General features: G+C 42.5%; 1 protein-coding gene across 4 annotated transcripts in view; it reads left to right on the top strand.

Annotated features, from left to right (window-relative positions):
• The window catches only part of MINAR1 (membrane integral NOTCH2 associated receptor 1), a 48726-nt gene extending 38329 nt beyond the window's left edge, over positions 1–10397 (top strand). For 2 of the 4 annotated variants that reach the window (XM_017973335.4, XM_054257299.2), the window contains exons 3-4: positions 1196–1450; positions 6345–10397. In XM_017973335.4, the coding sequence (XP_017828824.2) occupies positions 1196–1450; positions 6345–6542 (453 nt within the window). In that variant the 3' untranslated portion in view covers positions 6543–10397. Of the gene's footprint in view, positions 1–1195; positions 1451–1819; positions 1886–6344 lie in introns of all 4 variants that reach the window. The other 2 variants (XR_013519293.1, XR_008482066.2) reach the window with 2 other exon arrangements.
• Positions 10398–15050: the final 4653 nt, after the last annotated feature.

Here is a 15050-nt window from a genome sequence, read left to right as displayed (position 1 = left end):
ATGAGCCACACACTCTCACACACACACAGCACGTGTGCCTCTAGTCCCTACACAAGCATATGAGCCACACTCACACACACACCTGTGCCCACCACGTTCTTGCACAACTCTCATCACACCTAAACATTCTCCTTCTCTTCCTTCTGTACACACACATTGACTGCTAATATTCTTTTTTCCTTTTTCTCTTGCTGTTACTAAGATACACAACTTACTTACTCTCTGTTACATAATACATGGCTTCCTATCATTGGCCTCTGACTTTTCGATGACTATTCATGGAGTGTCTTCTACTTGATGGTATTATTTTGCTGGAGAGGTGACTCAAAAGGCAAACAAAACAATCCCTTGCCTTCAAGGAACTCATACTTTAACAGAGGAGCCAGATGGGCAAACAGGCAGTTATAATTCAAAGGCACAAGTGCTGGCTGAAAGGTGGACACAGTCCTAAGAGGTCACAGAAAGGAGCACTCACCGAGTCTTACAACAGGTGTACTGAGAGCAGAAACTCTCGGCTTGCACTTCAAGGACGGAGAATATAAATTATTGCCACCTGTTTAGCCACCTTCCTACGTCCACACTGCTGCCCAGACCGCCCTCTTATCCTGAAAGCCGCATCCCCTCTGACAGGGGTCCATCTGCTGCCTGGGAAAATCACTAGTGGCTCCCAATACATGCTTTCTGCATCGGCTTCTTCCTTCCAAAGAGGTAGTGTAGCATCAAGGTTTTTAGCAAGTTCCTTTACTCATCCCTATCCCATGCAAAATGCCAAAAGAAAGAGGGGGCATTAATATCAGTAAACAAAGACTCTCTGAAGCCAGAGGATCAGTTGAAATCTTAGCTCCATCCTTTGCTAGCTGCCCGCCCTGGGGCAGGTTACTGAGTTGGGGCACCCTTTTCCTACCTGTACAATGGAGATTCATAATGGTAGTGATGGCGTAAAGATTACATTAAATAACCTCTTCCTGGCATAGACATGTTAATTTATATTAGTCACATTACGATCATAAGCTTTTCCTAGAGTTTCCCCCAATGTGGCTATGCTTTCATACTTTCTATTTGCTTGGAAGTAACTGCAGTTTGCTAGCTGGATGTCTACAGGGCTTGTGACTGAAAGCTGCTGGTTGCTCAGTTGCACTGTGAAATCCAAGGGCATCTGTGCCACCTGTCTGGACTTCTTTGTGCCCCTTTGCAGGCAGACAGACAGTACGACATCCCCCCACAGCACCGACTGCCCAAGCAGCCCAAAGACGGCTTCCTGGTGGAGCAGGTGTTCAGCCCTCACCCCTACCCTGCGTCCCTCAAAGCCCACATGAAGAGCAACCCTCTGTATACTGACATGCGACTGACCGAGCTGGCCGAGGTGAAGCGAGGCCAACCTTCTTGGACCATTGAGGAGTATGCACGGAATGCGGGTGACAAGGGCAAGCTGACAGCCCTGGACCTTCAGGTGAGCCTCTCGCTGTCCCTGGGTGGGGGGAAGCCCACCTGTGCCCTGGCAAATGCAGGAATGGACATGGAAGGCTTAGATTACCCAGCCCATCCCCACACCCTTCAACTCCCTGGGCCCCCAGCATAGAATTCAGAACTTTAATAAATCATAGAGCAGAAGACACTTTTAACAAGGGGATTGTTGTTTTGCTTACCATAAACATTTAGCAGTAGGAATGCTTGATTTATGTCTTTTTTTTTATCGGCCATCTGATTTGCTAATGATGCATTTATGACTGTGTACCAAGTGCAGATTCTAATATTTGCTCACAAGACCTGAGCCAAACTGTTTAATGAAATACAAGCTGATTTCTCCTTCCATATGTAGCACGTGGGATAAGCATATTTGTGGGAGCCCAGCTATGGATTATGTTTCCATACGGAGCCGCCCCAGGTAAGAGCCATCCCTGGAAGCTCTGTGAACGCAGTTGTGGCTGGAGGGCATGTTTCTTGTTCACCCACAGGCAGGGCTGGGTTTGGGCCACACTTTTATTTTGGTGGGCAGCTCTGCCTGGTTCCATTCACGCTGTGTCGATCTGTGTCTCCAGATCACCACAGGAGCAAAGAAAGCACCCCGTTCCCACCTGGGCCCTTAGCTTTGTGGGCAGCGAGGCCATAGCACTGGGGTGCCAGTTCCGTGCAGGCCCCAGAATGCCCATGTTCTTGAAGCACAGTTGGTGAGAGCTGCCTGCGGAGATCAGTATGGCAAGGCTTCCCTGAAATGGCCTTGCTCTAAAACAGAGGGCTGTGGGAGGTGCAGTGCGGTGGAGAGAGAAGCCTGCATTCTGGCAGCACTGCGTTTTCATCCAGGGCTCCTTCGCTGTGTGACCTGAGGCATTCACTGCATCTGATTGAGGTTCAGTCCCTCCACCTGTTAAAAGGACCTAATAATATCGAGCTGTGAGTCATTGTAAGAATTGAAAACAATATATTTGAAGCACCTGGCATCAGGTAGGCACTGAAAAAGAAGGCCCGTGGGGGCTGGTCGATGATGATGAAATCAATCAACTTTACATGGCGCTTTTTAAAAGCAGTCTCTGAGTTCCAGGCACAGTGGCCTGTGAGGCAGGAATTGCTATAACCATCTTCCGTTTTCAAATGAGGAAACTGAAGCCCCGGGAAGGTCGATAATTTGCCCCAGGTCAGACAAGTCGAAATTCATACTGGACCGTCTGGCAATGGGTCTCATGCTCTTTCTCTTCTGCAACTTCCTTGCTATTTCGTTTTTCTATTAAGAGTTTAGTGGAGTTTTATGTTACAAAGAAAAAAAATAATTGCCATGACATTTGTTTATCTTGGGCCCTAAATGACAGCAATTATGGAAAGGGGCCACTCTGGCCAGATGCTGACAGTGAGGTCTGTGGGTGCATCAGGAGCAGCCCTGATCCCCTCCTCACCCCTCTCACCTCATGCATGTTACATACCCACTTGCACTGCATACCCCTTGACCCTTCAGGCCAATCCCTCTTCTGTCGCCTTCCTGCTGGCAAAGAGGCTGGACAGGGGTTTGCTTCTCCCTCAGGTGGGTCCTGTGCAGCTCTGCCGTGGGTGTTACCCCTCCATTTGTGGGAATTAGAATACCAAGAGCAGCTGGTGGGTCAGAAAGGACCTGGAGGTGTGAATGGCTCAACTGACGGAATAATCGATATATCACCAGTATCACTGGATGACCTTGAGTCATTCATTCAGTGAGTCACAGACTGGGAAACATCTCTGTAAAGTTTGCAGGGATGGAGCGGGAAGATTTTGCCCCTACAGATATGTGAGCTTTTAGTGTACCAATATTTTTATGAGCATAAAGATAAAATTATAAAAATTAGAAATAGTCATTTGGGTTACAGAGCTTTAGGTAACATTACTTGAAAATGTAAAGGAGAGAGAATCCAGTTGCATAAAATATGAGGAAGAAGAGAGTTCGATCGCTGTGTGAGGGTGTTTATAGTGAAACACAGCCAACATTGAGGGCTTGCTGAAGGCAGCAGGCGCCATCTCTTTTGTTTTCATCTCTTTGCAGAGTCTCAGGCGCAGTCTTAGGGCAGGGTTGGCTTCTGGACAATCTTTTCAGAGTCCCGTTGGGCCAAGATATACATCTGCCTTCAGTTTTGTCTGCTTGAGGGTGTAGGCAAAGGTGCAGGCTTGTTCTTTCCAACATTTACCAGGACTAATTAGTAACTGCACGCACTCCCTGCACCCCTTGAAACCTCAGTATTATCTCTCTTCTACTTGGTGCCATCACAGCTTACAGTTATCGAAAAAACTAATTAAAAATAGTTTATTTCACACACTGAATCCAGACCCATAATAAAGTGTAGATAGCTACGAAAAGGAAGCCAATTTCCTTCTGTCTGAGCTGGAGGGAATAAAGCACGAAATCTGATGTGTCACTTACACGGTGTTTGCCTTCTGGGCCGGCCCTGGGATGGCGGAGAAGAGGAGCAGGTTGTTTCACCCAGAATATGCATGTGCCAGACTTCCAGTGCCAGGGCATGTCTGAGCCTCCACCAGCACCCGGGCTCTAGAGGCACATTGCCCCCTTCTGCAGACCAGCCCTCCAGCAAAATATGCCCATCTTGGGTCCATCTCTCTTGAGTGCCTATGAAGCTGCTGAAGGGTTTTCATGCCAGGGACAGCAGATTGGCCCCAATGTCCTGTGGCAGGCAGAGCTTTGGTGGCTCAAGCAGAAGGAGGCAGTCTAGCTGTCAGGGCCAGGCAGCAGTGGAAATGCAGGAGTTTCTTGCAATCTTGCAAAGGCTGAAGGGTTGGACAGAGAACCCTGCACTGTAAGGACTTTTACCACATTTAGAGTGTCCTGGTTTCTATTTTGGGTGCCCTGAGTGTCCAAGACCACCTTCCACCTTTCCATAGAACTTGGAAAATTCAACAGCAGTATGTAAACACGAAGCCTCAGCGAGGGAAGGGACCGGAAGATTTTTCTGTGATGCTCAGATCCCCTTCTCTTTCCATTGTGCGGTGTCGCATAAGCACGTCCTAGAACAGGGCTGTTCTCTGACCTTTCTCTCTAAAGGACCAGACAGTAAATCCCTTAGGCCTTGTGGGCCTTGAAATCTCTCACAAATGCTCAACTCTGCCTCTGTAGTGCGCAAGCAGCTATAGACAGTTTGGAAACAAATGGGTGTGGCTCTGTTCCCATAAATCTTGATCTTTGGACACTGAGATTTGCATGTCATATAATGTTCACATGTCATAAAATCTTATTCTTTTGATTTCCTTTCAACCATTTAAAAATGAAAAAAATCACATTTAGTTCAAGGGCTGTACCAAGACAGGTGGCAGGTCAGATACGGCCCACAGGTCATAGTATGCATAGCCCCATGCTAGACGATTGTGAGTAATAGGCAGACAGTAGAGCCTGAGGGGGGCAGGGCCTGTGAGTCGTTAGTGTCCTGGCACCAGGCACGTGGCATACTCCAAGGGATAACTAAGGAGGGGACTCTTTACAATAGCTGGTAAAGCACCCAGAGACCAGCACCAGCAGGAGACTATTGCCACCCTTGAATCTGAAGGGCCAAGGGAAAAGGGCTGTTGCTAAAACCCACTGAGACCTATAGGTCTGAGAGCAGGTGTCTGATGGGAGCTGGGCTCCCGCCAAACGACAGCCCCACTGGGAGGGAGCTGGGGGAATGATTACCTCAACCTCCCTTTCTCTATGTCTTCACTGCCTGAACCCCTAGTGGAGCTTGAAGGCAGGGGAGCCCCCATGATGTATCCATGTAGATTATATTTTTAGGGTCACAGGGCAAGATTTAAAAAAACAGAGAATGAATCTAGAAGGTCAGGCAGAGAATTACCAGCATGCATGAGAATCATCACTGTTCTACCAATAAATGGTACAGCGAAGTTTTTTAAAACTTTGAAGGGTTTGTTTTCTGAGCCTGTATTTGTATGTGTATGAATAATTTTTAACGTGCCTGTATTTATGAGCATTAGACAATCTAAGAAAATCTTCAAAATGGATATTTTGTTTGCATTTCAAAGATTTAAATGACCTCACTTGGAATTGCAGTGTGTTGTTGCTTTTATGAGACCCTCATATTATTAAATGCTTGCCTTAAAATGAGAACACTGCCTTTCTTCATGGAAATAGATTATAACTGTCAACGTGGATTCACAGGCAGTACAGGTTAAATACGGTATTTCTCCAATGATAGTTGATTAATCTTGGAGCGATCAGGAGACAAATGTCAGTGGGGGCTCTTTCTTGGGGAAGCTGCCCCAAGTCCGGAACCACTGCCAAGGCAGGTCTGGGGTGAGAACGGTCTGCTGTGGGGTCAGTAGACCTTGACTTTGACCAGCATCATAATCTGCTCAGAAAAATGGTTTAGGTTGAAATATTTTGTGTTTTGTTTGAACTGCTCATCTTAGAGGTGCCTTTGATTTTTCAGTAGAAGCTTTATCTGAGAAAGAAGAACTGACTCAGAGTGCTATCATGGCCTTGTTTCAAGCAGATCTGTTCTTCGAGCCTGTTGGAAGAAAGCGTTTTTCAGTGACTTTCCTCATTTCCCTGGCAGTGGGGCCAGCCTGTTCTTGGTTGCATGCCCTTGAAGTTCAGAGTCTTGCTCGTCTCAGCCCCATTTTGCTTGCTTGCAGATAAAGACCCTTATGTTTCTCGGTGTCAAAACCAGCATGAGGGAGGGGTCCATGCAATCTGATACATGGGATGAGCCCATGGTAGTCCGCCTCAGGCCTGGGGCTGGTGGGGCAGTGCTCTACCACACAGTCTCTAACTCCCAGCTACAGACAACGTAAGTGCTTCAGGAGTGATGACTGTCAGGACATCTTTGACCTGATTTCAGATATTCACCGTATTTCTAACGTCTTCTCTTCGCTTTTAGACACAAGAATCTTTAAACCCAAACAACTTAGAGTACTGGATGGAAGACATTTATACTCCAGGCTACGATTCATTACTAAAGCGTAAAGAAGCCGAATTCAGACGAGCCAAGGTCTGCAAGATAGCTGCTCTGATCGCTGCCGCGGCATGCACAGTCATCCTCGTGATTGTCGTGCCCATCTGCACAATGAAATCATGAGCTGAGAATGCAACCTACATGCGGCTTATGACTACTGATGTCTTGTCTGTATTTTAGAAACTTGCAGCAGTAAGGCAACAGTCTGTTGAGATAGAGATTAAATCATGGAAGCTTTTTCGCAAATGTTGAATAAGGTGGTTTTTAGAAAATACACATTCTAGTGAGAAATCTACCTACCTATTAGCTTTGACTCAATTACACTCGATGCATTTTTAGAAGTGCAATATCTTTTCCTACCAAAAGAATGTAATGAACTACCAGTAAATACAAATTGACTATCCCAAGCCAAAAAAAGAGAGAAAGATTAATTGGGTTCCTTCCATTTTGATGACGTTTAATGGTGGGGAATAAGTTATGCAGAAGATATTTAATACATGTCTCTTTAGAAGAAACTAAGGGAAATAGCAACATAAGAAGAAAAGAGGGTGCGTTCTCTTTTCCGTAATGCTCTTAGACCATTGCTGGTGAAGTAACAGGGTGCATGTCCCTAAAGGGAATTCCTTCTCTGTCGACTTGTATCAAGGGCTACTGACTTTCATTCTTGCCCTTTTGCCATCAACACGACAGAATGTCTGCATCACTGCAGATCTTCATGGAAACGTTCTGGACCTTCTTCCTTGTGCCTGGGGTAAGAAGGAGCTGGACTACCAACTCAGGCGTGGAATGAAGTGTTCAGACTGCATGATGGGCCAAGGTATTCAGGCCAGGAGACCTTCCTGTCCTCAGTCCAAAGTGCAGGGGAGCTGCTTGCTAATGATGTAAGGTCAGTCTTTGAAAATCATGGCCACTCCAAAGATCTCCTGTTCTTGCTTTTGGTGTATGGCTGTATTCCTTAATTTTCTATCTCCTGGTATACCAGAGGCTCTGCCTCTCATACATGAGTTGAAGAGTCTGGAACTTCTCCTTGTGCCTTGAAGAGTAGAGACAATGGCTAAACTTTGGCATTCTATCTGTAAACCATGGTTTTCATGCACCACTAATGTCAGCCATTTCAATGGCTTTAAAATGATTTTGAAAGCTTGTTCAATAATATAACAATAATGAAGGCACTGGGGTTTTCTCAGTTACCACAGCACCTACTCCAGAGTTTTGAATACTTATCAGCAGTGCAAAAAATATTATCTATTTAACCACTTATCTATATCTAAATACCTGATTTTCATTTATTGTCTTCTCCGTTAAATAACTTGAGAGCAAGGTTTCTTTAATGTAAAAGAAGCTGTTGTAATTTCACTTGAATTTGATCTGTCTCCACCTGCTGAATGGTGTTTTGACAATAATGGAACAGAAGGAATCCTTATCAGCATCTGCTTCTATCTTGTCACAGGTTAAAGAAAAAATGATTGACAGAAATTAGCTCCCTTGTATTTTTTTGATAACAAGATGGGACATAAATAGATTTTGGTAGCAAGTGTAATCACTCTGGATGATATAATAAATTTCTAAAAAAGAGATGTGAGAGCATTTCAATTTTTAAAGCAATAGGAGTCCAGCATCCATTAAAAAAAATCCCAAATAACACTTAGCTTGCTGTATCTAATTCTGTTGTTCACCCTTAAGGAGCAGACAGTTAATTTCATGATGTTAACAAGTGAGAGATGAATGTTTTCATCTGTAGCGAACCTTTATTTTTAAAGGTTTTCATGCTCTCCATTTGTATTATCATGCTTATGTATGGATGGATTTCCAATTTCAGTGACTGGAAAACTGAGGATTTATAATTGAAAATGAAAAAAAATTATATATATATATGTTATTGCCATCAGAATTATAGTCTTTGGTGCTCTGTTTTCAATTGGGCATATTACATAAGGTTGCTTGTTTCACCCCAAAGAGACTACTAGGTTACCACTCTGGGCATTGCCTTTCCACCGCATCCCTCAACCAGTAGGACTCTACACCGCATTCTAATCCCATTATTCTCCTCTTTATCACAGGTTAAGTGTCAGAGTATCAGAGATCAGTAGCTCTCAACCTCTTACTCTGAATTTGCAGAAGAGTGGAGACGTACTTACCCAACATAGGAAAAATCTAGTCAAATCCACCCCAACTCTTCCATTTGACAGGTGGGATCTCAGGGGCTGGACCAAACCAGTTTTGCCACTGCCCTTGGGTGAATCTATTCCTAATGGACCCCATGTGGGTATGTGCCTAGCTACCTTGGGAGGGCATGACTGTAAGGCACACCTCAGACTTGGAAATGAAAGGATTCTGTAGAATTTTCTTCTATGCTTTCCATAGCTGGAGAGGTAGTCAGAGGAATTCAGTCTTGCTCTAAGTCTGAGTAGCTTTAAAATTCAACTCAACGTTGTTGTCACATAACAAACACATCCAGACTTGGTACTGACCCGGAAAATTAGACAATGGAGGCCAAACGTAAGGTGGTTTTCTCCGGACCGGGGTCATCCTCAGCCTGATAATACCAGGTCTGATGTTGAGGTTATGAATCATTACCATGGCTTGGAGCTCTTGGATGCTTGGGGTCTTGAGATCTATAGAAGGTGAAGTTCACAGCTGGAGCCTTTCTTGCCATTGACCCCAAGCTCACCCCAGCCTTCTTTCCCCAACCCCCAGACTTACCCTATCTCCTCTATTCCCTCAGTTTGCAGAATGAGCAAGACAGAACCGGGCTAGGAGGGAAATGTCTGTCCATCCCTTTAATCTTTGCCCGTCCCCTCCTGTCACAGTGAGCTCCCCACAGGTGACATATGGACTGGCCTGTCTGCTGTATTGGGTACCATCTTCCACCATACTCTCGCATTTTTACATAAAGGATCATTTCTTGCATCTGAGTCTAAAATTACAACATTATCAAAATTCACTTCATTTTTCCTGCATTTTAAAAATAATAAAATATTATTATTTAAGAGATTATTTTGAAATCAAATGTCCTTAGCCAATGATCAAATTCATAATCATTTCATCTTCTAATCTAAATTTGTTCTGAACACAGCCTTGCAGAAGAGCAAAAAATATTTCTCCTCTCATCTTTTTCAGGCATTTTATAACCAGTATCCCCTTCATTAAACTGAAATACAGTAAAGTAAGTCATACTTATATCATCCATTAGCTGATCATAAATTGTTAGTATTTTAAGGCATGCAACTATGTGATTGGTATCTGCAAGGCTAGTTTAATAGATGTGCTAAAAATCACTGTTCTGAATAATTGTGCCATAGTTCCAATGCCCTTATTGGAATCAAGGCAGTGCTGTTTTTGTTTACAAGTTATCAAGATAAGAGCAGTGGCATCACATTTGTGGTTGTTGTTGTTTTTGAAATAGAAAAAACAAAACAGAAGACGCTCTGCCAACAGTAAATGATTCTGTTAAGCGGTATAAAAATTTGTGAATGTTGAAATTCAACATGCTTCATATTATAACCAACCTGCAAGAATATTGTGGTCAATTGTGTGAATACCAAATCAGTATATACTGTATATTGTACTATGGAAATTTGTATTTAAAGGCAAAGATACGAGTAATCATTGGTAGAATTGGGGAAAAGGGTATTCAGTATTTATTAAGTAACAATGAGAAATGCAACAAACTTCCTTATTTATGCCTTATGAATAAAAGAGTGTGAAATGTCAGGTGAAATTTTATGTGCAAGATCCTGAAGGAATGGATATTCTTGAAGGCAGGGACTGTGTCTTTTCTATGTTTGTTCTGTACAGATCTCAGCACACTCTTGGTGCTTGATAAATGTTATATAATACCAATAACTAAGCACATTTTTAGATCTTTTTTCAAATGGCTTGTGTAAAATTTGGTTAATGTACAATGGTTGGTTTGAAGCTATCATGTAAAATTGGCCTCTCCAAATATAATCAAAAATAAACTGAAAAAATATCAAATGTCTTGCAATGAGATTTTATTTTATGCATAAATTATAAGTGTTCAGTTTCAGGCAAGGATCATGTGTCCAGCTGGATGTTTTCTCACAAATTGAACAATTTCACAAATTGAACATGTAATCAGCACTTAGCAAAAATGTCAGAACATTTAGACATCCCGGAAGCCTCCCTCATGTCCCTTCTAGTTAAAACCCTGCAAACACAAACCACCAACCTGACTTCTAAGGTTCCAGATTTGTTTTGCCTGTTTTGAGCTTCTACTCTTTTGTGTGTCTGCACTCTTTCAGCATGATGTTTGTGAGAGATGTTCTCATTATTATGTGTGGTTGCAGTTTTCTGATTCTCATTTCACTAACTCGTTGTGAATATACCACAGTTTATTTTTCCATTCTACCATTGAATGGACATTCAGGTAGCTTTTGATTTGGGCTATGACTATACTTGTAGACATCTTTTAGTGAACACACGCATGCATTTCTGTAGTGTATATCCCTAGGAGTAAAACTGCTGGGTCATGAGATATACCTACACGCTGCTTATAGTAAATACTGCCAGCAACTTTTTAGATGAGGTGCTACCAATATACAGTTGCAACAGAAACATTTATGGGGGCTCCAGCTTCTTTACACTCTACTCAGCAGTTGGCATTGTCTGTCTTTCATTTTAGCCATTCCACTCACTGGGTGTGTAGTGTTATCTCATTGTGTTTTTGATTTGTATTTCCCTGATGACTCATGAGATTTGCTATCTTTTAATATGTTGATTGACCGTTTGGATGTTCCATTTTGTGAAGTACTTGTTTATGTTTTCACCCCATTTCCTCCTGGGTTTGTGTCTCTTTCTTATTGATTGGTAGAAATTCTTCATATATTATGGAAATGTTTTCTTTGTTAGAAAAATGCTTCAAGCATTACTTTCCATTCTGTGAGCTGTAGTTTTTGCTTTATTGATGTTGGTGTCTCTTTGATGAATGAAAGTTTTTTATTTGTTTGGTTTTTGAGACAGGGTCTCACTTGGTCACTCAGGCTGGAGTGCAGTGGTATGATCTTGGCTCACTGACTTCTGCCTCCCAGGCTCACGCCATACTCCCACCTAAGTCTCCTAAGTAGCTAGGACTGCAGGTGTGTGCCACCATGCATGGCTATTTTTTTTCTTTTTTTTTTTTTGTAGAGACAAGGTCTCAGGTTGGTCTTGAATTCCTGAGCTCAAGGGATCCACCCACCTTGGCCTCCCAAAGTGCCTCACAAAGTGCTGTAATCTCAGCACTTTGAGAGGGTACTCTGAGCCAATGCATCTGGCTAATGAATGAAAGTTGTTACTTAATATAGAAATTTATTATTTTTCCCAATGGTTGAGAATTGGGATCTATTTAAGAAATTCTTACATACTACAAGGTCATGAAGACGCTCTATGTTTCTTCTAGAAACTTCATTATTTTTTATAGTTAAGCCTGTACTTCTGTTGATATTTGTAGCTTGTGTAAAGTAGGTGGTGAAGATATATTTTTTTCCCCTTTTGGATATCCATTGATCAGCACCATTTATTACAAAGATCATTTTCCCTTTAGCATAAAGCTGCTCAAAGTTTCTGCGGTTTCCTGGGCTTTCTGTTCTTCTCCTTTGGTCTGTTCATATTTTCTTGTATAAGCACGTCAACATATTTTTTCTATTCTAGTCATATTAAGGCATTCCTCAACAATGAAATAAATGAATTATACTGACTTGGGCAGAAGCCTTAGCACATTTCTTGCTTGTGAAATCATATCATGGCAGATGTTGAAGAAAGAACGTGTCCAGCTCCTTTCATCCCATTTACTATTCACAAATGTCACTGGTTTCCCTGCTTGAGTCATTAAAGAAAAGTGATTACTTTAACTATGAGTCACAGCACAATGTAAAAAGCAATTAGTATCTTGACACCTAAACACAGCAGGAAGTCTCGGATAACATCTTGGAGAACGTTAGAGTAACTCTACAATGGTGGATATAAGAACGCTTTTCAGTTTTACAATGAAATATTAATTCAGACCCACTAATCCAAAGTTTGCATTTACCTGGACTAGATCTAGATTGAATTTTGCCTGAAATTCAATTGAAAGTGCTCTGAAAAAGTGAATTAAGAAAGTAATGTATAAGTAATCTTATAAGAAAAAAGGTTTATCTTCCCTATGAGGACAAATCAATATGCAATATATGATTGTAAGGCATTTTAATATATCATTAATTTAGCTTCCTTTCCACCAGGTACTAGCAAAAGTCAATACTTGGGTAACTTACTTTAACACAACACATACACCATATCCTAGTGCTCTAGAATTCAGGCTTTGCAATGACTCCCACTGGCTTTCTCCATAGACTGGATTTGGTTTATATCTTCAATAGTTCTTGTGATGGAAGGGAGGGGGACAAGGTACACATGACTTCACACAGAAGTGATACTGTGTTACATGAGGAATATTCCAGTACCTGAAAACAAGAAGAGAACTTCAGAGTTCCTGGCCAAAACCAGGTGTAGCATTTAAACCTTTGAAACACTGCTTCTTGCAAACACTGTCTCCTATAGCAGTTTATAAAAACTCCCAAAAGATTCATGAAATCCCAGATGCAAAATTATTAATAGAAATCGGCAGTGCAAGTTTGGTTAACTGCAAATACAGTTTCTTTACATTTGTCAAGAAAAGCCCTTAATAAATCATACCTAATAAGTTAGTGGGTAGTCACTCTGTGAATAGAAGAAATGTACTTGGTGTTTTCATGCTGGTTAGTCACAGTCATGTTCTATATTTTAATGGTTCTTGCATAATTTCAGAAATCCCAATGAGGCAGCCTTTCGCTGTTTGATCTGGATGTCCCAGCCAGTCTAATTTAGCAGTCTTACTGCTTTATTATTTAGTTTTCCTGTTAGTAATGTATATATGATCTGTATACTTCTTTTTGACTCAACCTTTTCCCTACTCTTTGGTTTACTCATTTATTTATTTGGCCAACTAATATTTATTGAGAAACTATAATGTGTAAGGCAGTGGTTTAATGCTGAAGGAGTATTGCCTGCTGCATCCCCAGAACTGACAACGTTTTGTACATAGTAGATGCTTAATAAATATTTGTTGAATGAAGGAGTGAACGCACGAATGAATGAAAATGTTTGATCTCTGTCTCGGAATTTCCATTCTAATGAGTGTACAGATAACAATCAAGCAAGCAAATAAATAAAATATTTGTAATCAGCATTGATGGCAATGGAGGAAAGGAAAGGAAACCCTGGGAGAGGTCAACCTGGAGAGCAATAGAGAAATTACTTGAGTTAGTAGTTCAACCAAATCCACGATAGTTCTTGGCACACGATCCCCGCACTCACATTTAATTGCCAAGCCATGTCATAAGCCCAAGCCTGATGTCTTCAGGGTAGGAAAACAGACTCCTTGCTCAAGGAAGGTCTTAAGAGTGTGGTGCCTGATAGGGAAGGGAAGCAGTTATTTTTTTTAAATATTTTCAAAAATATCAGCTTCTTGGGAGGCTGAGGCAGGAGAATCACTCCAACCCGGGAGGCAGAGCTTGCAGTGAGCCGAGATCATGCCACTGCACTCCATAGATAGTGCTGGCCAGCGTAGAAACACATTAGGTGTGCAAGTTCTCAGGTCCCGCCCTAGACCCAAATCAGAACATTGCAGGAGACTGGGGCTGGGGGCCCAATAATTTGTGGTTTATACAGCCTTGTAGGTGATTCTAAGGCATGCTCAAATCTGAGAGCCACTGATCTCACACACCTTCCCTGACTCTCTTCCTCCACTAACTAGGTCAACAGCATTTCCCTGACACGTTCACATCCTATTACTGTTGTTACCACGTTATGCTATTGATACACAGGAACAATTATATGGAGTCTTGCAGGTTACATTTGCCAACCAGCTCTGCTCTAGGAATGCAGTCCATATGCTCTTGGGACCACTGTTGTGGGAAGGATCAGGTGGTATCTGGGTTCCTGGAAGTCACCATCCTCTGTCTATATACCCTCACCCCAGCCATTGTTCCATCTGTTAGACTGGTCCAGTTCCTGCAGCACCCCCAGGTAGAGAACGGTCTTGGTAACATGGTCTTTGTATGTAGGTCGATGCTCCTATAATTTAGCTTTGACCAATCACCTTCTCCTGACTCCTAGCCATCAACTTGGCTCAGCACTGTGTTCTCACTGGATCACTACTCTGACACCACGTTAGCAGTGTTGTCTGCCTGCCCATCCAGCCTCCTGCCATCCACACTCTGCAAGCAACACTCTGTGGCCAGTGCAGGTCTGCAGCCAGAATAACTGTTCCTTCAGGTCCTAAGACTGTCCAGGTTCTACTCCCTGCCTCTCTGGAACAAATGTATAATTCTTCAGAATCCTAGGGGCTCCAATTTGTATTTAGATGGTCAGGAAATACACGAAGAAGGGGTGTTAACTGATTGTCCTTGTATAAATCAGGGCTGCACTGCGTCCCCCCCAGCCTGCATTGCACCTTGGTGGGTGCTTGGTGAGTACAGAATGCACAGTGATCATCATAACCCTAACACTGTTAACCCTGGTTGAGCACTCAGTATTAGGCAATCCATTACTTAATTCTCACAACCATCTTAATAAGTAGAAATGGTGGGCTTGGCATGGTGGCTCACACCT

This window comes from Callithrix jacchus, chromosome 6 (genome assembly GCF_049354715.1).
Source record: "Callithrix jacchus isolate 240 chromosome 6, calJac240_pri, whole genome shotgun sequence".
NCBI lineage: Eukaryota > Metazoa > Chordata > Mammalia > Primates > Cebidae > Callithrix > Callithrix jacchus.
This window is presented reverse-complemented; position numbering and strand designations above follow the sequence as displayed.